This window comes from Dryobates pubescens, chromosome 3, assembly GCF_014839835.1.
Source record: "Dryobates pubescens isolate bDryPub1 chromosome 3, bDryPub1.pri, whole genome shotgun sequence".
NCBI classification, from domain to species: domain Eukaryota; kingdom Metazoa; phylum Chordata; class Aves; order Piciformes; family Picidae; genus Dryobates; species Dryobates pubescens.
In genome coordinates, this window is record NC_071614.1 from 7,171,547 (window position 1) to 7,194,859 (window position 23,313).

A 23,313-nucleotide genomic window follows, 5' to 3' on the forward strand; every position below is an offset into this window, starting at 1 on the left:
GCCTCAGTGGCTGCACCCCTGTAGAGAGCAAATGAATCCTTTCATACCGTCCTGAAATAGCAGCTGATTTGCAGCTGGATGTTCCCTGCTTCTGTAACGTTCACTGCATATAGCCTCAGCCACACTCATTAGAGACCAGTTATGCTCAAGGTTGATTGTACTGAAAGGAGTCCTGAGGACAGTAAAGCACAAAAAGCTCCTGCAAATGCTCATGACGTTGTTCTTGCTCTCCCTTTTGACTTATGCTGTACACTTGCAGCAAATTTAATGGCCATGGCCACAACCCTCAAGTCAGAGCACTGCAACCGAAGTGACATTTGTAGCAAGCAATATATCCAAGTCAGAAATTCACTTAAAAGATTGATCACAATGAGCTATTGCCATGGAGAAAAGAAGAAAAGGAGAAAACAAACACACACCTGTGATTGTAAAAAAAATTCACACCTTTTAAAATGCTGAGTATCAAAATCTCCCATGCACTGGTTCCCATGTTACTAAACAGCACTGAAATATTAAAACTCTTTCACTGTGCACCTCATTCACTTCTGAATGTCATTCTACCTTCACAACATGGATCTAACTTGAAGACTTCAAATGATTTGTGAGGCATGCTACAAAGCCTAGCCAAGACTGAGACAATCAATGGACATATTGATTGCTCACATGTTGCAGGATTACCATGGAACACAGTAAATAGTGCATTTTCCATTGTTCTCATTGCAGCTCCTTGTTTCAATGCAAGTTAGAGAGTTTATTTTGACTGGATTAGGGCATTTTTTGGTATTTTATTTAGAGGCTGCCTGCCAGTGCTGGGATGTTCTGACCTACATTAATGTTGGGTCTCTGTAGGTTCTGACCCCCCTGGTTCTGACCAGAGAGGTGGTGGAGTCACCATCCTTGGAGGCGTTCAAGAGGGAATTGGACGTGGCAGTCGGTGCCATGGTCCAGTCATGAGGTCTGTGGTGACAGGTTGGACTTGATGATCTTTGAGGTCTCTTCCAACCTTAGTGATACTGTGATACTGTAAAATACAATGTCAGGTCTGAAGGACTCGTTTAAATCCACATCAGAATCACAGCATTTCAGGGGTTGGAAGAGACCTCAAAAGTTCATCCAGTCCAACCCCCCTGCCAGAGCAGGATCACCTACAACAGATTACACAGGAAAGCATCCAGGCAAATTACTAGCAGATTCAGTTTTGTGATACAGAAGGCTTTAAAAACAGTAAGAAAACCCAACTCAAAACATGATCTGAGAGACAGAAAAACACTGGTTTCTTTTTCAGACATTCAGATCCCCCAAATCTCAAAAACACAAAAGTATTCAAACAATAAACACAACTTGAGACGACTCAACAACTAGCAATGCATTGCACTCTTTACTGCACAGTTCTCACAAAACAGCTTTGAATTTATTCACTAATCAGTCATGAAATTGGGGTAGTTCACCAAAATGAGAAGAACAGCCTTCTGGGCCCCTCAGTTTAGGAAAGATGTTGACTTGCTGGAACATGCCTAGAGAAGGGCAACAACGCTAGGGAGGGGGTTGGAGCACAAGCCCTATGGGGACAGGCTGAGGGAGCTGGGGCTGCTTAGCCTGAAGGAGGTTCAGGGGAGACCTTATTGCTGTCTACAACTACCTGAAGGGAGGCTGTAGCCAGGTGGGGGTTGGTCTCTTCTCCCAGGCAACCAGCACCAGAACAAGAGGACACAGTCTCAAGCTGCACCAGGGGGGGTTTAGGCTGGATGTTAGGAAGAGGTTCTTTACAGAAAGAGAGATTGGCCATTGGAATGTGCTGCCCAGGGAGGTGGTGGAGTCACCATCACTGGAGGTGTTTAGGAAGATACTTGATGGGGTGCTTGGTGCCATGGTTTAGTTGATTAGATAGTGTTGGGTGATGGGTTGGACTTGATCTTAAAGGTCTCTTCCAACCTGGTTAATTCTATTCTAAATCCCAGGAAATTACTTAGTGCTTGGAAGATTTCAGGACACTGTAGGAAGGCAAACTACATGTACTCATTCACCTGAAGCTGATTTTTGGTTTTTATGTGCCAGCCATATTTGCATAGCAGAATAAAGATTTTTTTTATTATTTTTATTTCTCTATCTTCTCACTTCTGTTGCCACTGAAGCTGTGCAGCAATGCAATACACAGTGTCATGGCTCTACAGCAATACTAACACTTGGGGTGGGGGGGGTGTTTGGGTTTTTTTTGGTTGGTTGGCTTTTTGTATGTGTGTGTTTGGGGGTTTTGTTGTTGTTTTTGTTTGATTGGTTGGGGGGGTTTTGTTAGTTTTGGTTTTGTTTTGGTTTTCTTCTGTTGTGTGTGTGGTTGGTTGTTCTTTGGTTGGGTGTTTTTTTCAGGGTTCACCTTTGCCTCCAAGAGTACAATGCAATCGTAACACTTAACCACCTGGTATCTTAATTGTGGCTGAAAGTATTCTGCATACTTTGGAAAGCTCCTTGTCAATCTCCATGAGTAAACAAATCTTAACTAAAAAGAAAATACATGCATTCTTGACAGAGGATAGAGGTTCAAGAAAGGTAGGCATCAATAGCTCACACAAAATAGAAGCACAGCTGTACTGACTGGTTAGCAATGAACCACAGCAGTGCTCAGTGCCCTCAAAACGAACCTTAGAGTACTCAAAGCAATAGCAGTGCTCAGCACTGAACAGCCACACACTCATTGGCATGGGGAAAGGATGCACAAATTTCAGTATAAAATTAATGTTTCTACAAATTATGAAGACATTTAATTAATAGAGAACCACAGAAACCTTTGAAGTGGGCTGAATGAGGGGGAACGTAAGCATGGCACAGCTGCAATGCTAAAAACTTAACTGCTTCTACTTACAGTTATTATCCTCCCCCCACCCAAGGCTTTCAACTCCAGAATCTTAAGTTTGAATTGCTGCTTAGATGCCCTGAAGGAAGACATTCAGTCTGTAAAATTATCACAATAGGCACTGGCAGCAAATCTACCTTTCACAACAGACAAGGGGATTGTAGCGAACAGGGGGGGAAAACCCCCCCAAACTAAACTAAAAAACCCAACCAGTTGATTCAAAGGAAAATAATTCTCAGACTTCTGCTATACAGCAAATTCAAGCCAGTTACAAACACCTACATTTTAGAAAACAGAAGAGTATCTAGGACCATTTTGTAACGAGAAAACCTTGTAAAAAGCTGCTGAATAAACTAACATTTAAGCTTCTGTGAAACAGTCAATTCACCAAGACACACATGGGAGCTTTATTACCTCCCCCTCCCCCCCCTTTATGGAAAATTAGATTATTAAGCATATGTTCAGACACCACTGAAGGATTTCTGAGAGGTTAAAAATGTGACATAAAGTTAACAGCAGTGCTGAGTCCACTCGTCATGGAGAAGGGATGCCTTGAGAGGCAGCACTTGCTGGCAAGCCTCAGCTCCTAGCCTGGGTTCTGCAAATAACAGGGGAACCTCCTGTGTTTTCACTCCCAATACATGATGGATGAGCAGCTATATTTTCAGACAGCAGGTCCCCAGGTGCTTTAGAAAAGGCAGATTGACTGGAAAATGAAGACAGCAGTGGAAGAGAGCTTGGTCCCAAACCCACTGCCCTACATGAGCGTAGCATGCGAACTCCCAGGCAAAATGGGGTGTGCAAAGCCACACATCCCCCAGCAGCCACCTGCCTCTACAACAGGGAAACTTCCACACCCCCTGATTAGGAAGGTACAAAACTATTCAGAAACTCTGGTAAGGAAGATCCAGCAGCGTTGGGCACCCAGATTGCTGGGCATCCGAACAGTGTCAGAGGCGTAGCGCAGCAGCAGCAGCTCCGGCAGGGCAGGCAGCCGCAGCTACCCATCTGCCATTTCCGCCTTGGACGTCCAGAAACGCTGTGTGCAGGCCTGGGACTCTGCAGGGCTCAGATCCAACTGGAGCCAGATGAAGTCACCAAATTAATTTAGTTTTGACCTATCCAGCATTTTGCTGCTGGCTCCCCTCCTCCTCCCTGCCATGTATACCACTCAGAGGTGAAAGGCTAAAGTAAGACGCTGATTTACTCCAGCACAACGTAAAGGCAGAAGGGGGTTGCAACACTACACAGTCCTCCTAATGCTCCTAATAGAAGCCTGAGCAGCTTCCAGCCTCACACCCCCGAGCAGAGCCCTCTGGGCCAGCGAGGCAGTGACTCAGCAGGAGGCGGCTGAGCATCCACACGGGTCTCGGCAGAAGACAAGTCTGGGAAGAAGGGAAAATAGGAGGCTTACACACGGGGAAAGGCAGCTGCTGGGTCCCAACAGGAGACTGCACTACACTCATAAAGCCTGGTTGTCCGAGGCATGTGAAGTTAACCTGGAGAGCACTCTCATGGGAAAGGTCTAGTTAAAGGAGTACAATACACCTTTTCTACTCACAAATGATGCAATATGATACAGAGAACGAGGACTTTCCTCTCTTTTTACATTAAAAGCAAATGTAGATACATACCAATTCATACACTGCAACACGTATTCTAACCTTACTATACATAGATGTTAGAATCACAGACTATGCAGAGTTGGAAGAGATCCACCAAGGATCGAGTCCTTCTCTTGTTACTGCAGGGAGCAAGGCCCTTTGAAAGGGGGCTTCTGCACAGACACTTTGAAGGTGTCTGAGGTGACACCCAGGAAAAGCCAAGAAACAGCACAGTGCTCACCTGTGCAACCAGCACAGCCATCCGAGGACCCATGGCAAAGGTGCAGGAGCGCAGCCTGCGCAAGAGAGCCACTCTGCTGCCAGGCAGCCAGCCTTGCTTGGTCCCTGAACTAGTCATAGAGGCAGGAAGGTGATGACACTGAGCAGGGGTATAAGACAACATTTATTTTAAGCCATCTTTATTGTGCAGCTGTAAACAAGCATGGGACAACAGATGAAGGAACAAGCAACTATGCTGGCTGCTTTCACTGGTGCATCACACAAACTTTTTGTATTTTTGTAGCAAAATATTAAGCTCTAGTACAGTTGTCTAGGGCTCCCACTGCTACCACAGCAATGCTGCTGTTGGGGGTTCAAAGGAGAAGTGCCAAGCTTTTGCCTGGATATGCAGGACACTTGGTGAGCAGGTTTCTAGGACCAAGCTCCAGCAGACATCTATGAGCTGTACCTCATGTAAATCCCCTCCAAGCACTGCCTCTGCAGACCACTACACCAACACCCCTGTCATTAGACTGCACTCCAACATCTCTCCCACTTCTCCCTCCACTGTTGGTGAAAGCTAGACTAAAAAGAATAATGATAAAAAAAAAAATCTTGACATCTCCAATGTTGTTGAAGTAGGCTCAGGTAAACAGCCCCTCTTTGGCATCTACAAACTCCCTACAAATCATTACTAATATTAAAGAGATTTTGAGTGTTAATACTATCAGCCATGACACTTAATGTTGGGTTTGGATGCCAAAGCAACTTGACCTCTTCCCTGATTCTCATAGGTTAATACTATAACACACAAGGAAACGCACTGAAATTATCCTGGTGCTGAAGATATTACCAGTGAATGACTTGCACTTAAGAATTAATCCTACCACAGACTATCTACAACAGGGATGAACTTCTAAGTACAATTGCTTAACTGCTAGATTAATTTTAGAGCAACTAAAAGTAGAATTCACTAATCCTTCACAGCATAAATTGCCCTTTAGGAACATGCTAGCTGAACCATCTGTGATTTATGTAATGTATTATTCTTGCTGCGTGCCAGTAACCACAAACCTCTTTTACCATTGTTGCACTACCAACGCAGTTGCTGAGGCTACCAGCATCAAGTAAAGCTTCCCCAAAACTCCTTTTTTTCCCAACCATGTTAGTCTTTGAAGGCCTGGAAAGCTCACACTTTCATTTAGATTTTAACTTTTAACATCTCTTGCCTATCTAAAGGGGGGAAATCCCCAAAGCTTTTTAACTCCAAATAACTTAGGTGGTGCTCACTGCTTTGATACAACTGTGACTCTAAGGGAACAATTACTGGCAGTTACAAGCCTTTCTCTAGGAGGCCAAGTAAAGCCTTGCACCTTAAACTAAGAGCAGCATAGATGTCTGTTTAATAGGATTTGGCCTCCTTTTGTGGAATTTCTTGAGGTCAATTCCTAAAGTGTATTGCTTCCAGCTGGCAAATAGTGATGACATTACCAAGTTCAACTCCCACAATAAACAAGGCAAAACAAAAATAAATCCGTTTACTGCTTGAATTACTTTTAACTACATCTAAGTGCAGTTAGGGAGGTGCTGCAATGTGGATATTTAGTTTCTTCAACACTCTCAGCGCTGTTGTAGGTTATGTAACAAGACAATTCTGCACCACTCCCTGAAGAAGCACAAACTAAGCACACAGCTTAAAAACTGTGCTTAATTAAGTTTAATCTGCAGGAAATGGTTATTGATAATGTTAATATTTTCTGCATCAAAAAATACATAGAATAAACCAGGTTGGAAGAGACCTTCAAGATCACTGCGTCCAACCCATCAACCAATCCAACACCATCTAAACAACTAACCCACGGCACCAAGCACCCCATCAAGTCTCCTCCTGAAAACCTCCAATGATGGCGACTCCACCACCTCCCCAGGCAGCCCATTCCAATGGGCAATCACTCTTTCTGTATGGAACTTTTTCCTAACATCTAGCCTGAACCTCCCCTGACACAGCCTGAGACTGTGTCCTCTTGTTCTGGTACTGGCCGCCTGGGAGAAGAGACCAACATCCGTCTGTCTACAACCTCCCTTCAGGTAGTTGTAGAGAGTAATAAGGTCACCCCTGAGTCTCCTCTTCTCCAGGCTAAGCAACCCCAGCTCCCTCAGCCTCTCCTCGTAGGGCTTATGTTCCAAACCCCTCACCAACTTTGTTGCTCTTCTCTGGACTCGTTCCAGCAAGTCAACCTCCTTCCTAAACTGAGGGGCCCAGAATGCACCATTCCTTACAGGCAGAAAGGGGTAGTTTATCAGATTTTAACCTCGAGACATAATCTTTAATTGCAATTCACATAATTTTATGACACAGCAAAACTGTCAATTTGCTCTACTGTGTGTCTGAGTTTTTGGTCATCCCTTGGTACTGAATTGCTGAAGCTGATTTTGAGTGACTTAGCAAATGTGGTATGAAGCAATTCATAGACTGCAGCAGCAGCACAAGCACAGCTTTTGCAAGAATTAAGCTAGAAAACAGTTGAAGTTGATGCAGTTGAACTGAGACTGCATGCACATGTTTTTCTTTGCCATTTGAAACCTTTGATAAGATGACTTCACCTTGGTGGCAGCAGTGTATTTGTTGCCATATGATATTTCTTTCCCTTTTAAAGCACTTAGTGTTGTGATTTTGTTATAGGTGCTGTGTTTTGAACTCAAGAACTGTTTATTCCCACAGTTGAATAGGATTATGAAGTGACTCAGGTAGAATTCCAGAGATTGCTGCACCAACCTCCTGCTCACAGCAGAGCCAGCAATGGTCTTACCTAGCTGAGGTTTGAGACTCTCCAAGAACAGATACTCCGCAGTTTTTCCAAGAAATCCCTTTCAGTGTTTAACTGTCCTCACTGAAAATTTTTCTCCCAATATCTAAAGCTATTTCTATTGTTGCAGCTGCTGACTGCCATTGCCTCTTATCTTCTTCCCATGTACCTCAGAAGAACCTGGCTCCATCTTCCCAATGCCACCTCCACTCTCTTTAGATAGCTAGAGACTGCAATGAGATCTTCTCTCCTGTGCTACCTCTTCACCAGCCTGGCCAAACCTAGCTCACATGCTCCAGGCCCCCTCACCATCCTGGTGGCCCTCCACCTCACTCCAGTATGTCATTCTCTCTCTCAAATGGGAGGGGCCAAATTCAGACACAATACGAAAGATGTGGTCTTAGAAGCACCAGAGGGAAAACAGTCACTCCCCTGGGGCTGCTGGCTACATGCCTGCTAATGCAGTCCAGCACAGGCTTGGCCTTCTTCCCTGCAAGAGCGCACTGCTGACTCATGTTCTTCTTGTTCACCAGCACCACTAGGTCTATACTGTGCAGAAAGAACTTCAAGGAAAATTAGAAGGGAGTCTTAAGGTGGTACTGGAAAACAACAGCCTCAACTGCATTAAAAACAGAGTTGCTTATGAGACAAGACTATTCAATGGCATCCCTGCCACTGTGAAACTCGCCACACTCGGGGATCACATTAAAAACCTGGAGAGCTGAACGTCTGCAGGCAGAAATACATATTAAAGGGAAGAAAAGCAAAAAGGAAATATTCCTTATGCCTCCTTAAGTCTGACAACTGGCACAACATGAATGTGTTGACTGAACGCAGTGCTTTCAATCCCAGCTCAGAACCTGCAGCTTGCATGACTCTGCAGCATTAATAGAGGCAAGAAGGGATACGGACACCAAACAGTAACTCAGAAAAATACAGTTAATGTCATTCTGCACAACAAAGTTTCCAACAGAACAGCTATTTACATGTGAATGCTGTCCTTTTAGGAAAATTAATCCCTTCTATTCAACCAATTATCACTTCACTGTCTCCATGTTCCCAGCACTCCTACACACCAGAGGCTTTCTGTATACGAAAGCTCCCGCGGGACTTTCATATCGCTGGGTTATGTATTCCACTTCCATATGGACAATTACTCACAGATTCTAAAGTTATTTTAATAAGCTATGATTTGTATTACATTGAATCCATAAGTAAAGCAAATGCATATTCCACTTCAAATATTTCAGCGCTTCCTATTCATTACATTACTGGACCAGCTCCACAGAGATTAACCTTAAGAAGCAAAGCATAACAAGCACGTAAAATTTGCCTAAAATGAATTTTCATCCCCCCCAAATTGTTTAATACGTATTGCCAGCTAGCCCTTTCGAGCATCAACACTGCATTCCAGAGTGACAGGCAAGGATTTGCATTCATGTGCATCTCTGAATAATTACAGCTGCTTGGGTTGGAAATCTGTACAGTACTAAGGAACCCTGCTGTAAGGGGGAGGTTCACTTGAGTTACACCTAAGATAAAACTGAAGTCCATGAATCTCGCTGGCTATCTTGCAGGGTTCCAAATTGTCAAGAGGCAATATTGCAAATTAAACCTCTGAAACAATACACACAGCCATACAAAAACCCCAAGACATACAGCATTGCTTTAAACTATACTAATACGGCAGAATAAGCTATTCCTTCACTCTTGTCAGCTGCCACGCAGGAGCAGGGCCCATCTTACACACAAGAAATCCTCAACTCCCAACTGAGGATTTTTCAGTTTGTGTGGCTTCTTTAGATACTGCTCCAGACCACACTCTGTTTAAGTTCACATGAGCCCAAAACAGCGTTTCTGTCCTTGCTCCTCCACCCGTGCGGGACCAAGATTCACCATCTCCATCTTCCACCACCTCGCCCACATTCCAGAGCTCTTCTGTCCCCCGGCCAACACAGGCAAGCAATGCAAGGTGGCCATATGCAAGGCCAGATGATCAAGACCACAACCTGCATGTTGTGCTCTTGTCCAGGCACAACAATTTGGCACAGTTGGAGGATTTCCTACGGAAGCTACATCCTTAAGTCTGAACTCCATGTTTATGTTTCCTGTTTGGATAGCAGAGCAAAAACACAGATTTAACACGAGCACCCTTCACTAGACAGGGAGCTCTATGGGAGACAAGAAATCATTTCAGACTGGTTAAGCTGAGCCATTCTAGAGATGTGATTTCATCACACTGAGCCTTCTCTATCAAATATTTAAGTAACTTAGCACACCACTAGAAAACCAGACAAACTTGTGGCAAAATCTCACAGGCAAGCTTTTAAATTTGACTTAAATATGTAACAGCACGACAGAATTGCGTTTAAAAGACAGCCACTGCTTTTACAACTCCAGAAGTTAAATACACGTTCAGTAAACTTTTAGACCCGATATTCCCCTTCCCCTCTGTTAAATACGCATTCAGTAAACATTTAGAACTGATATTCCCCTTCCCCTCCCACCTAATTATAATGAAACAATATGAAGAAGATGCTTTATTGGTGAGTCAGGCAGCAGAGGCCTGAGCAAGATCCAAACGGTTACGCAGTGCTCAGCTAACACTACCCGCAGAAGAAAGACGGATGTTTTCCATTTACATTCCCTAGCACCAATGCTGGAAGCAAGCAATCACTGCTGCTAGCTGGAGGCCAGGACTCAGGGAACAACGACACGAGCGTCCCAATGCTGTCGCGGTGCAGCACCAGTCTCACCACCACCACCACCAAGCTGACTCCATGCTACAGCCTTCGTGCCATCCCACTCGGTGGTTTGTGTGATTGAGAACAGATGTGGCGAGGCCACTCGTTTTCAATTATCAAACAAAGGCTGAAAGTTGCATCTCCAGAACGAAAAGCTGGCACACAATTTATCTTCTTCCTTACCAAGCCTTTGCTATTATTAGCTTTGGGCATGAGGAAGGAGAGAAGACTGTCAAATTAAACTAACCTCCCCCCTAAGCCCCAAAACCTCTGAAGATATTTTTAAAGAGTCACTCATGTGAATTCCAAGGCTTGAAATATAGACCCAGGACAGTCACTTTTCCCCCCCCCCTTACTATCTCCCAAAACAAGCTTTGTATCTCAAAAGCTTACACCAAGTATGCCACCTAGGAGAACATCCCTGTGGTCCAGCCTGCTTGTCATGCAAGCAGCTGCATCTCCCTCAAAATCTCTCTGTGCAGCAAAGGAAATACTCAAAGAAACAGCTTTAATCAGGCTCTCTTGGTCCACAGCCCCACCTCCACATCACCTTTCTTTCACAGTGCTGCATGTTTTTCAGGAGTCTAGATTGAGAAGCCAAAGCGTTTCTCGAAGTGACAGCATCAGGTTCAGTTCTCGCATGTCCTAAGCTCACTCTCTTGCTGAGTGCCAGAATCACACTGCTGTTGCTATGCAGCTCAACAAGGTAGTTAAAAAAAACCCCACACCACGCAATGAAATCCAGAATGCAGCCTCCCACCTACAGGATGTTTCTGAAACCCACAGAGGCTGGGTGCAAATTCAGCATACTCAGACCTTTTTTGGTGAGAAGTCTTGGGTGCAAAAGCTGAGAAGATGGTGCTGTCTGAAAGTTACTTTCATTTCCTGATACAAACTGGTTTGTCTGTGGAGCATTGTTTTCCCCTCCTCCTTCCACAAAGCTAACGCTCTTTTAACCCCCAGTTTTAACAAATAACCCTAACTCCCAAAACATGGTGAAGATATTTGCTTCAAGGAAGATCTAAATCTAGGTCAAGAGAGGTAGCCCAATAACACAAGCACAGGCTATCTAGGCTTTAAAATGCTGATGCAGTATTGAGCAGAGTCATACTCATAACCCTCTGAGACATGTACATGCACTCACATGATTCCCAGTTATCCTCATACAGTTTTACTCTGTACTTTGAGAGCTGAACCTGCCCAGCAGAAGACACCAAAACAGCCCTCCATAGGCAGAGTACTCCCTAATCAGAAAACAAGATTAAAGAGCAGCAGCAGCAACAGGAAGCCAGCTTTATGAAAGTGAAAGAAAATAGAGGGGACCTAAGCTCACAGGAACCAAAGAAAGATTTCTGCATGTTACTTCTCATGCTGACAAGTCATCAGGCTGGTCTTCTCTTGGCTAGCTACTAACTAGCTTGTTGCAGTCCAGCTGCTTGACAGACAAGGAGGTTATCACAGCTACCCATTTCAGAAAAGCTCAAGCCAAATTTATGGGGTGTGATTTATGAGCTTTTTTTCCTGCTGGGTTTTTGGTGTTTTGTTTTGTGTTTTTAACAGTCATTTATTATTGCCTGACTTCTAGTGAAATCTAGGACAAAATGCTGGCAATCTGCAACAGCAGCAGTTAGGCCAAGAGCAAACGCCTCTGAAAATGATGTTTTAGTTACTAATCCATTTAATAGCATTTGCTTTGACTAGCATCTACAGTTTCAGAGGATGAAAACAGTCCTGCCTGTCTGTACTATGAATTGAAAGGACAACTCCCTGCTCTTATTCCATATCACCTTCCCAGTTCTCATCAAGCTTGGGCCTTAATACACAATTTTTACTGAGATTTTTACTTCAATGGACTTACCTGCTTACTATATTCAATGGAATCTAATTTTAGGGCAAGAGATGCCTTCTGCCCAGAGTAACGGGAAGTATTAAGTCTCCCTTTGTACCCTGAATAAAGCTGCACATGTGTGGAAGGCAGAGAATCACCAGAGGCAGTGGCAGGCGCACGTCCTGCCGAGGAAGGATGCTCTGCCACATGGGGCCAGCCTGCGTCCGGCAATTCATCAGCAGTTGGGAAGGCAAAGACCAAACCACTGTAATGCCAGTCTCTGCTTTCATCATGGAAGTTATCAGCTCATGCTGCATTAAAAGACTGCCAGATAAACTGTAGGGTGTTACAAAGAGTATTTCAGCAGAGGGCGAGGAAATCGCCACTTCCATCTAGCTTTCATTATCACAGCTTAACGCTTTCTAAAAGGAAGACAACACTTAGAGAAAACAAACATTTAAACCAGATACCATTAGAAAGATACAGTCACAGACAGGAAAGAAGGGGGTTGATTTTGTCCCTTTCAGTTTAGTGATTTGAAGACAAATAATCAGGAAGTTAGCCCACTTCCCCTCCTCTTGATGAAAGTTCTCAGAATAAAACTAAATATAGCAAGTGTAGAAGGACCAGAAAAACATTTTTTTCTAGCAGCTCAATGATGAAGCAAAAGTTAGGCATGAAATCCACAGAATCACCCAGGTTGGAAGAGACCTCCAAGTCCATCCAACCACCCAACCCTATCTAATCAACGTCAATCCTGCAATGGAGGATGCAAACCGTGTTTGTCCTTTTTAGACCAGAGTGGTTTGGGCCAGGTATGCCATTCAAACCTGGAAATATTCAAACTCTTTGTGCAGCTGGCTTTTAAAAGGATGATGAACTGATCAACCACACAAGATGCTTGGAGTCTGGCAAACAAAAAAATAAATAGAAAAGTTCACCACAGCTATTGATTTAGTTTCTCATTGAATTGTTTTGAGCATACAAAAAAACCACCTATAATTAAATGTAATGCCCTTCTCAGAAGTGAGCCCAAAGCTATTTTGGGCCAACAAAATGACACCTCAGTTCCAATCAAATTCTAAAGTCAGTCTCCTGATCTGGAGTGCACGAAACAGCATTGCACCAGAGAAACACAGATTGATCACAGCTATTTCCTCCGAAAGCATTTACATAAATATTTACTCTGAAAGTTATTTACACATCTCCCCCTGACTCAAATTTATGCCAAAGTGCCTGTTTTCCATTTAGGAGCTACATAAGGCTGGATGAGAAACTTAACACCTCAGGCCTGTATGTCCCAGTCTGCAAAATATAATATGTGCTTTGGAAGACTGGGGAAAACTATTTGTGGCTTTGCATACAGAGCACATGGTTGGGGCTCATGTGGTACAGGGTCAGTTCCCTGCTGCATCCTTAACTCAGCAGATAACTTAGGCCAACTCCTTCCATGTCAGCTTCCTAGTCTGTAAGATGGTCTAAACTTCAGCTCTTTTGAATCTGATTTGGGTATCAGCTCCTAGGTAGGAGCTGGTACTTGAAACAGTGTAGTCTGTGGGTATTTTTTTGTTTTGTTTGGGGTGATTTTGTTTGGGTTTTAGGCCTGAGAACATCTAAACAAACACAAACGACTTCTGATTAACAAACACTGCTTCTGTTTTAAATACATCTGAAACTGAGCATGCTACAAAAAGTAAAATAAGAAAGCACTTCTGATATTAGAGAAGAAAAAAGGCTCTCTTTACATGTGTAGTAAATGCAGTTTAACTGGAGCAAAGCTGCAGTACAGAGAAGTGTATTGCAACCAAAGTGTGTACTCCTAGATCTGTACAACTGCTGGTCTGATGTCATGCTCCAGCTGGATCAAGTACATGTTTATTCCATATTTCTAGATACAGATGGGAGAAACCAGCCCAACAATCTGAAGCACAGCAACTTATGTCATATGGCAAAGATGTACAAGCTGACTCAAAGTCCTCATGACACCAACAGTCCAGCATGGCAACAGGCACAATACTAAGGTACCGCTGATCTGTTCCATTTAATGATCTGCTGCTGCAACTCAAACTTAGCATGGACCAAACCAGTCCAGCTACTGAAGGTTTCCATGGAATTTAAAAGCCTCCTCTTTCCCAGTATCAAGGAGAAGTGTCACTGGGGTTTTCACATATTTTCTTTATGGTTTTGTTTCTGTTATGGTTGGCATCTACTTCATAAGGTACCTCAGAGATACAGATGAAAACAAATGCCCATTCTCCTCCCTGAAGGGGGAAATCACTGTTACAGTTGCCGTCACTGTGGATCAGATTAGGTTTCCACAAAGCAAAAAGAACCTAAATAGGACTCCCCTGTGGAAGTGTTTGTCTATGCATAAAAGGTTTATTCCTGAAATATGTTGGATTCTTTATTTACTGCCCTAAAACAATGTACAACATTAGCATCGGTAGTACTGAATCGCTTTATATTGCAGATAGGGTCTCAAAGCTCTTCAGGACTAAGGAATACTGAGTGAAAGGCTATTCAGACGCAGAATAACTTCACACTTTCTGGAAAACTGGGCAAGTGATTGGACTATTTCCATCATTATGTGCTTGACATAGCAGCCACACAAAATGCCTTTTCTAGACATAGTTCAATGTATGACACAACAGGCAGAAGGACAAGAACACTGACTTGTTGATGGCTGCAGAAAACTACATACAAACCTATTGCTAGAGAGTAACAGAGACCCTCATTCAACAGAGGTCTTCAAAAGAACCCTTCTGAAGAAAAGCAGTGAGAAAGCAATCAGCAGCACCTATGGCACATCAGAATAATTAAAACCAGATGCATGACAACTCATTTCAAATCTAATTCATTGTTCTGCTAAGGTACATGAAGGAAATAGAGCTTTCCCCTAGAATCTCATCTGCTCAGATATGGGAACCGAGAGCTCCAGTCTTTCTGCAAGTAGAAACAGATCTTTACCACAACAATTCTACTACTTTGTGTAAATGTGTGCATTGGGACTTCATTACAGAAAGTACCAACAGATTCAGAGAGAGGGACACACTACATTTTGTTGCCTTTCAATAAACCACACACTTGGGTCTCCAACGCACTTCAGAATCACCCTTCAGTGTGTGATCAACAATGAGGTTCACTGTTCAGGTTAACAGTAGTCAGCTCTGCCGGTAGCGGCTCTGTTACTCCTCAGGAGAAGAAAAAGGGGGGAAGAAATAATAAAACCTGCGATTTTCTTTAGACAAACAAGCCAAGCCATCCACATTTGTTTTCATCTAATCGAGCGTACAACTCGCCACTCTGGGCAGCTCTTTGAAAGCAGCATCATTTCCTGCTGCTGGGAAGCCAGCTCTGAGGGGCGTGTTCTCTGCAGAGGCACCGCTCGCTGTCATCCCGGCGGCACTGAACAGAGCCGTACGGGAACGTAAGGGGAGCCCCTGCCCGCATTTTATCTCCCTTCAAGCCGGCAGCAAGCAGCACATCAAACCAGTTGCGTTCCGGGCTGCGCCGCGACCCTTATCAAACAATGCAAACAATTTTAATGAGCTTATCTACCGGAGCACATTGTCGGAGATGTTAATGCAGCAGCGCTGCCAGCAGCGCATGCCAAACGAGTCATCAAAAATGCCTACAACTGCGACAAAGGATACGGTCTCCTAAAAAAAAAGCCCCGAAAAACCATTAAATAAATACAAAATGGGGCTGGCTCCGGCCGCCGTGGCCACTGGGTGGAGGGGTGGATGGAGCCGCCCCCCCATCCGCGCAAGCACCGAGGTGTGGGGCTGTGTGTCTCCCCCGCCCCGAAGAGCTGGGGGTGGCTGTCACCCCCGGACTGGGGCGCTGGGGAAGGGGGGCATCTCCGGCCGCCCCACAGGGCAGTAAAAGATGCCCGGGGAGGGCAGGGGCTGCCCGCGCCCCGCCATCCCCGGCCGCCGCCTTCCTCACGGCGCCACCTCCCAGATCCGCAGCGAGGTGCTGCGGCTCTTCCCACCGGGAGCTGGCTGCCGGTGCAGGGTTCTGCCTTCTCTCGCTTATATATTAATTTCTTACCACCACCACCTCTTTCCCTACTGAATTCTGAAATTATTATTATTAGCCGCCTTTCTTCGCCGGGCGCGGCAAGACCCCGCAGACATCCCGCCTCTTCACCAAACGCTTTCCAGCCGGACAATGCGTTGGCCCGCTCCGACGGGTCCAGGGGTAGGGGAGCGGAGGGGGGGCTGCAGCCCCCCCGCCTTATGCAACCGCCCCCTGCGCTGCAGCCCCCCCGCTCCCTTCCCTCCCCGCCCGCCGCCGCCGCCCCGCTCGCCGCCGCCGCAGTACCTGTAGGAGCGCTCCCCCCGCACCGTGTGCTTCCTGAAGGGGATGATGGTCCCGTTATCCTGAATGATGTCGTTATTGTTCTCGCCATTTGGGGACAGGGCTTGGGTCGGTCCGGGCATTGGCGCTCCCGCGGCTCCGCAGAGCCCCGCGCTGCTGGTGTGCGGATGGTGGCGGCAGCAGCCGGACTCTCGCCGCCCGCCCGCTCCGCGCCGCTCCGCCCCGCTGCGCACGTCAGCCCCGCCGCCGCCCCACGTGACCGCCCCTCGCCATGGCAACCGGCCGGCGCCGCGGCCGCCCCGCTGCGCCCGGGGAGGGGAGCGGGGCGGGGAAGGCCGCGCCGGGCCCGCTCCGCGCCCCCACACAAAGAGGCACTCGCCCCCGGTGTGTACAGGGGGCACCCGCCGTTCCCCACGGGGCGAAGCTGGCGGGCGAGGCCCGAGCAACGAGGCGGTGCTGCTCGGAGCGGGCAGACAAAGCGCCAGGGCAGCCGCCCGAGACCCTTCCTCGGCAGCCACGCCGTTGTCCCGCCGCCTCGGTGCCTGTCCCTGGGCTTGTGGGCGGCGCGGTAAGACGGCCGTGTCCCCCCAGGAACGGGGAAGGAAACCGTGTCGCTCCTCTGCGCACCTCTAACCCTGACAACGGCGGCCACTGTTTCGCTCCGGTTTTGTGAGAAGCACTAAGAGCTCAGAGCCCGACATCTGGACATCGCCCTCCTCTCCTCGACCCTCCCCAGCGTCACTTTCTGCGCTGGCAGGGGTCTGCCTAGCGAGGTGGGGCTGAATCCCCAGCCCTGGAGGTGTTTAAGATCTGCAGAGGGGTGGTGCTGAGGAACATGGCTTAGCACCAGGCTTGGTCGAGTTGGAGAATGGTTGGATTCTATGTTCTTAAAGGTCTTTTCCTACAAAAATGATTCGATGATCATCCGCCTTTCCCTGACACTGGACCTCAAGCTGTTGACCTCAGGACAGAACGAACCCCCAACACTGCTGTTCCAATGCCCAGACGGCAGCTGTACAATTCCAACAGGGAAACACCAGCCAGCTCTCCGTAATATCTTCCCTCTGCTTTAGTGTGCCGGGGTAATGGCCATCTCCACTGCTCTCCCACACCAAGCACCAGGATGTCAAAATTACCTAGCTCTGTATCCCTGCTGATGTCTTCATTGGAGAGCACAGCAAAACATCTGGCAAGATGCATTGCCTTCTGTTCTGTGTCTTACACAGAGGAACCATCTGAAGGCAAGTCCTCTAAAGTCTTGCTTGGGTCAGAAACAAGAAGGGAACCTGATGACTGCTGGCACTGCTACCTGTTAAAGCCATCAGTCACAACTCTTCATCCCTTCCTCCTCTTCATTCAAAAGGGGTTTTTATCCCCAACCCCCCAGTTTGCTTTCCTCTGCACATCCTCTGATTTCTGCACATCTTCCCTTGCAATGTCCTCCAAAGTTCAGATGCTAACCACAGAGTGATGCTGGTCATCCTCAGAGCCAGACCTGAACATCACTGCAGTAAAGCCTACCCACACATCCCAAGAGTGGATCCAAACTCACACATTTACCACATGACAAAAACAACGCTACCCGACTGTTTACAAACTGTTTTCTCTAAACAGAAACCAGCAAGAGTGATTATAGGCACAGTGTCCAAGCAGCTCTGTATGACCTCAAGGCTGTTAGATGCAAAAGAACAAAACACAACCAACATTTGGGCAGATCTACATCATAACATCATAAAAAAAAGAAGGAAAGAAAAAAACCACGCCAATAACCACCACCACAGCCCCAAATCCAACTGTCTTTTCAAATGAATTTCAAGGTGGCAGGTCAAACAGAAGCACTATCAGTATTTCAGTATGTTCTCAGAGGCATATGCTACCTGAAGGGTGGTTGTAGCCAGGAGGGGGTTGGTGTCTTCTCCCAGGCAACCAGCACCAGAACAAGAGGACAGAGTCTCAAGCTGCACCAGGGGAGGTTTAGGCTGAAAGTGAGGAGAAAGTTCTTCACAGTGTTGTTAGCCATGGGAACGTGCTGCCCAGGAGGGGGTAGAGTCACCGTCCCTGGAGGTGTTCAAGAGGGGATTGGACGTGGCACTTGGTGCCACGGTCTAGTAGTCATGAGGTGTTGGGTGCCAGGTTGGACTTGATGATCTTTGAGGTCTTTTCCAACCTTGTTGATTCTATGATTCTATTTTAACAGAACTCAAAAGTTCTGAAGTATGAGTTTGATCAGCTTTATACCTCAGACTTCATCACTAAGAAAGTGATTTTACAATTTAACTAATCTGAAGTGACATTTTGCTGAAAGTTTAGTGTATTCCTGATACAGACTCTGGATTCACAGAGAACATGCAAGGTGAATGGCAATCGATAACACCAACAGCACAACACTTGGACTACTGGGAAACTCCTTGGATTTAAATCAGGTGTATACATTAACACAGAGAGAGCAATCTCTACCAAACCTCATGTTAGTCTGCCAATTTGCCATGGTCCTCTGAACATCGAGACAGGAGGCTTTATTTATTCTTCCTGCCAGGTTTTCAGATGGACTCAAATTTTTGCTTTCAGTAACCAACCTATGAACATTTGTTGTTGACACACTTCACTGAAAAATGTTCCTTTCATTTGGCAACAACAAACCCACTGGAGAAAGTTGCCTTTGAGTCCTTTTTCAAAACAAGCAACAAAATGCATTCTGCTTAAAAGGCCAGTAAGCATCTCATAACGCTCAGCAGCATGGAGAAGCCAGAAAAGCTGCATGGTGAGAGAAGGTAAAAATAATCTGCAGAAGGTCACTAGCTGCCAGACATAGCCCTTACCTGCTCTGCTAAGCAGTGAGCAATACAATGCTCTGCAGCTCCAGCTTGTAAAAACATCTTAATTTCTTCAGTAGTATCAAAGAACAGAAGCTGCTTTATTGAAGCCTCCAAAACTGTTTAAACATGTGCTGACAAGGCTACAGGAGCGAAGTGCAGGCATAGCAGCCTTGCTTCAGACCCCTCCTTGCCTCTGCATGAGGATTCAGGGGCAGACAACACCTGCTGTCTCTCAGTGCAGCACCTCACCTTTACAGAGGCTGAGCCAGGCCTCAGCTAAAGCAGCTTGGTGCTGGTTTTCAGAAAGCACATGCTGCTTTAGTTGATCCAGCACAGCTTGTGGGACACAGGGCACAATGTGGATTCCACAGACATGGCACTTCATCTGCTTACATCTCTGTTTCTGAGCACTGTGTGGCCTGCAAACACAGCTCTTATCCTTACATGTAGGAAGCCACCAGTGTCATCTTCTCACTTCTATCATTCTGAGCAAAGAGGTCTCAGAAGTAGATTGAGCAACACAGACCAAGAAAGAACTACCTGTTGCTGTTATTAGGTGCCTGTGCATATCTGCTGCCTTCATAGATTTACATGTAGGAGGCCTACAAACAGAAAAGCAGCTTAAGAGTAAAAGGTCAGCATGGTGTTGATAAAAAGAAAGAAATATCCAACACCTATAGTGTGATGACAGTACCAAAATCTATTACTTGCAAGCAATATGCAGACTAAGCAAAGCAGAGAGCCAGGAAGGCAAATAATGCCAGAGGGTGGAATTACAAAACCTGATGTAATGGACATTCAAGCACTGAGAACCACAGAGGCAACGGCTGAAGGGACCTATGGAGGTCATCCAGACCAGGCTCCTACTCAGAGCAGGATTGTCATCAATACAAGATGAGATCATGTTTGACAGCACAATTATAGTCTACCCAAACCTTGAAAATGTCCAAGGATGGAGATGTGGCATCCTCTGAGGGTAACCTGCCCCTGTGCCATTTCAGCCTGCTGATCCCCATTTCCCACCTGACTTGGGCCATAAAGTGATCCCACACTTCTCCTAGAGAGCACAAGTAGCCTCAGGAGTGCTGAGGGTGAGAGGCACACAACCCCACCCTCACACATGCATTCCAGCTGTTTGATTTCTGCTCTGTGAACTAGGCAGAGAGAAGACTGGTCAGCACTACAACAGTCCTAAACACCATGCTCCTCAGAGCTTTTGTGCTCAGTTCCTCTCTCCTCGCTTGCTCTACACCTCCCTTACGGTAATACAAAGGCCAAGCAGCATAATTTACAATGCCTGAGAGCGAAATCCCCTAAAAGCCCAAAACGCAGTGGTAGAAAGGCTTCGGGCATGCTTGAGCTGGAATTTTGTACTTGACAGCTCACATGGAAATAAATTATGAGTGTTTTGACACTCAAAAGAAGTGCCCAACGCACAGCCTCTGCGAGCAGAGGCAATGGTCACAACAGAGACTTCTGCTGCTATTTGCCAAAAGATTAAAAAACCCAGATCTCCCTAAAACTGCTTGTATGTGACATAGCCAAAGTATAAATACAATTAATGACTGCAGAAATTCCCCACTGCTTGGATAACTTTAGGGAGGAATAAGAGGTGAGATCAAGAAAAACACATTTAACCCCAGAGTGGCCAGTGAGCATCCCTCATCTCTGACATCTCTATTCAAGTCCTTAAAGAACCCAGTGTGATTTTCTTTATGCTGCTCTCAGAATACATCTCAGCTACAACTTCAAACCATAGCAAATATCATGTAAACAGTTACTGTAGGCCATACACTTTTCAGAGGAGTTCCATGAACACTCCTGTCACAAAAGTGCAGTTTTTCCACTAGGAAAGGCAAAGAGGAAACTGGATTTCAGGCAAACAGAAGCTAGCAACAGCTTTTGTAAAGCAGCAGTCCTGACCAATACAGTCTGCTTTTTCGATTTGATTATTCTCAGTCTTGATTTATCAGGATGAAGATGAACAGAATTCTACAAAGCAATACATTCACAAGCTACAGAGCAAGATCAAAGCCATTTCTACCACTCAGGTGTGTGCAGCAGAAATGTGTGCAAAACCAGGCTCTACCTCAAGGAGTTGGCCAACAGGGTTTAGATTTCAAAGTAAGTGAATAAAGCAAATGAAGAAGAAAGCTTGGGAAGAGCTATAAAAATAGTTATTCTATTAAGTCTTGAACACACCTTGCTTGCTCAAGGGAGAGTCCATTTATGAAGATGTATAGATATACTTTATTGCTAGCATGAGTAGAGTCAGAAAGATGGATTTAGCCATAAGGATATTTAATTAGGCTGCATCAGAATCAGCCTAATTTCTGATAGTATACACAAGGAATAAAAGTATCTTCTGTTCTTAAATTATTAAATTAAGAACAGAAGAGATGGAAGATCCCAGTTTGCATAACACTTATGGCAAGTATAAAGGAGGTGTCTGCAGCCACATGTCTATTAGAGAGCACTGGCTTGGGCCAGCCTAAATTAGTGCACAGTTCTAACCTGTAATGATAACATGGGGCACAGAAACGTCCGTAAGGGAGTTAGCAGCAGCAATGTTATTAACCCAGTGAACCTGTCAGATACGATGTGGTTTGTAATAAGTTTCAAGCTGACCTGGGCTATGCAGAAGAACTCACATTTCCTGTTTCACTGATACACTGTAAGCTGCACTGACCAGCCCAAAGGAAAGCTCCCACTGTGGTGTAAAGTCGCTTCAAGTGAAAATTCAAAACAATAACTTTATAGACTTTGTTTAGACAGCACTGAATAAACTCTCCCACCTCCATCCCTTTACCTCCTCCTATGCCTTTCAGGGCACGTTGCATTTAAACTCCCCATACCAAACAGCAAATGATAATTCTGGCAGGACAAAGAAACACTGCATGAGTTTTAATAAAACAGCTACTTATCACTCCAGACATCCTGTAGATAAAGAATGAGCTTCCCACCCTTGGGGATTATGGCGTTGCCACTTTAAGCAAAGTCTTGATTATTTGCCTTCCCTGGAGAGAGACAGATAAAGAGAAAGAAAGAGGGGGCTGTCCCAATTACACAATGTGTATGGACCACGTCCCTATGAGGTAATTCAAGTCTATTTTTAAACAGGCAGACATATTTATATTTCAGAGGTCACATGGAATATTTTAAGAAGCGTTCTGTGCCTGTGAGGAAGAGTAAAATACAACTTGGGGGCTCTGTCAACTGAGCATTCTTGAAAATTCAGCCCCATAGCAGCAAATCCAATCTGACCATTAGTGGATGAATTTCTCACTAGAGAGAGAGGTCTTGAAGAGCCACAGCCTGTGGGGTGTTCTTCTAAAAGGGAGCAGCTACCTTTTATAGCTACTGTACAAATCAAATGAAAACCAGAGGATTATCTCAAGGTTCAAACGCTGCCTGCAAAACCAGGGTGTGGGTTTTGTTCAGAAACAGGATTTCAGAAAACCTTGATCAGAAAAGGTATTTTAAGACCAGTTATACACTCGGTATTAATTGTTCCATTCACATTAATAAATAGCCGACATTTCTGAAATCCAGTCCTTTCAGGCTTTAGCTAAATCCAGCTGCTTTAAAGGAAGAACAACAGCCAACAAACTCCCATTCAGAAAGAAGCACTCCTCAGTAGACATCAAAGGATTCTGTACTTAAAACACAAGTTCACACCCAATACCCCAAACATCTTTTTCGAACACTTCCTACATAACAAAGCTTCAAGGAGAGCAGGAAACACTTAGTGAAGGATGGTTCCAAAGACGACATTTTTTTCTTCCATGAACTCCAGACCAAACCCAAATGTTGAATTCCTTAGGTGTCTGTCACATTTGTTTAGTGATCTCCACTGGGCTACAGCAGAGCTTCAGGCACACCTTGGGCAGCCGCTTTCATCTGAAAGCCTGTAAACTGTGGCTGTGATCAATAAATGCTTGGATTAATGACTCCTCTGTCTCACTCTGCCTTTAATACTGACTGAAATGAGCTCAGGCAGGAGGCTGACTCGTGGCTCATTCACGTGCATTTGCATGGAACTATTTGGCTGGAGCTGTTCTAGGTTTACCATTGCTGCTTCCATTTGCACTGAGCTGTTCAGTTCTCTAGGCTGGCTTTGTCAG

The 23,313-nt window shown here is 45.4% G+C and overlaps 1 protein-coding gene across 3 annotated transcripts in view; it reads right to left on the minus strand.

The window, feature by feature from the left end:
• The window catches only part of MAPRE2 (microtubule associated protein RP/EB family member 2), a 70,490-nt gene that overhangs the window by 38,021 nt on the left and 9,156 nt on the right, over positions 1 to 23,313 (minus strand). Inside the window, exon 1 of one of the 3 annotated variants that reach the window (XM_054179632.1) lies at positions 16,377 to 16,606. The exons of 1 other annotated variant lie outside the window; for it this stretch is intronic. In XM_054179632.1, coding sequence (XP_054035607.1) covers positions 16,377 to 16,495 — 119 coding nt within the window. In that variant the 5' untranslated portion in view covers positions 16,496 to 16,606. Of the gene's footprint in view, positions 1 to 16,376; positions 16,607 to 23,313 lie in introns of those variants that run through there. One more of the 3 variants, XM_054179634.1, reaches the window with a different exon arrangement.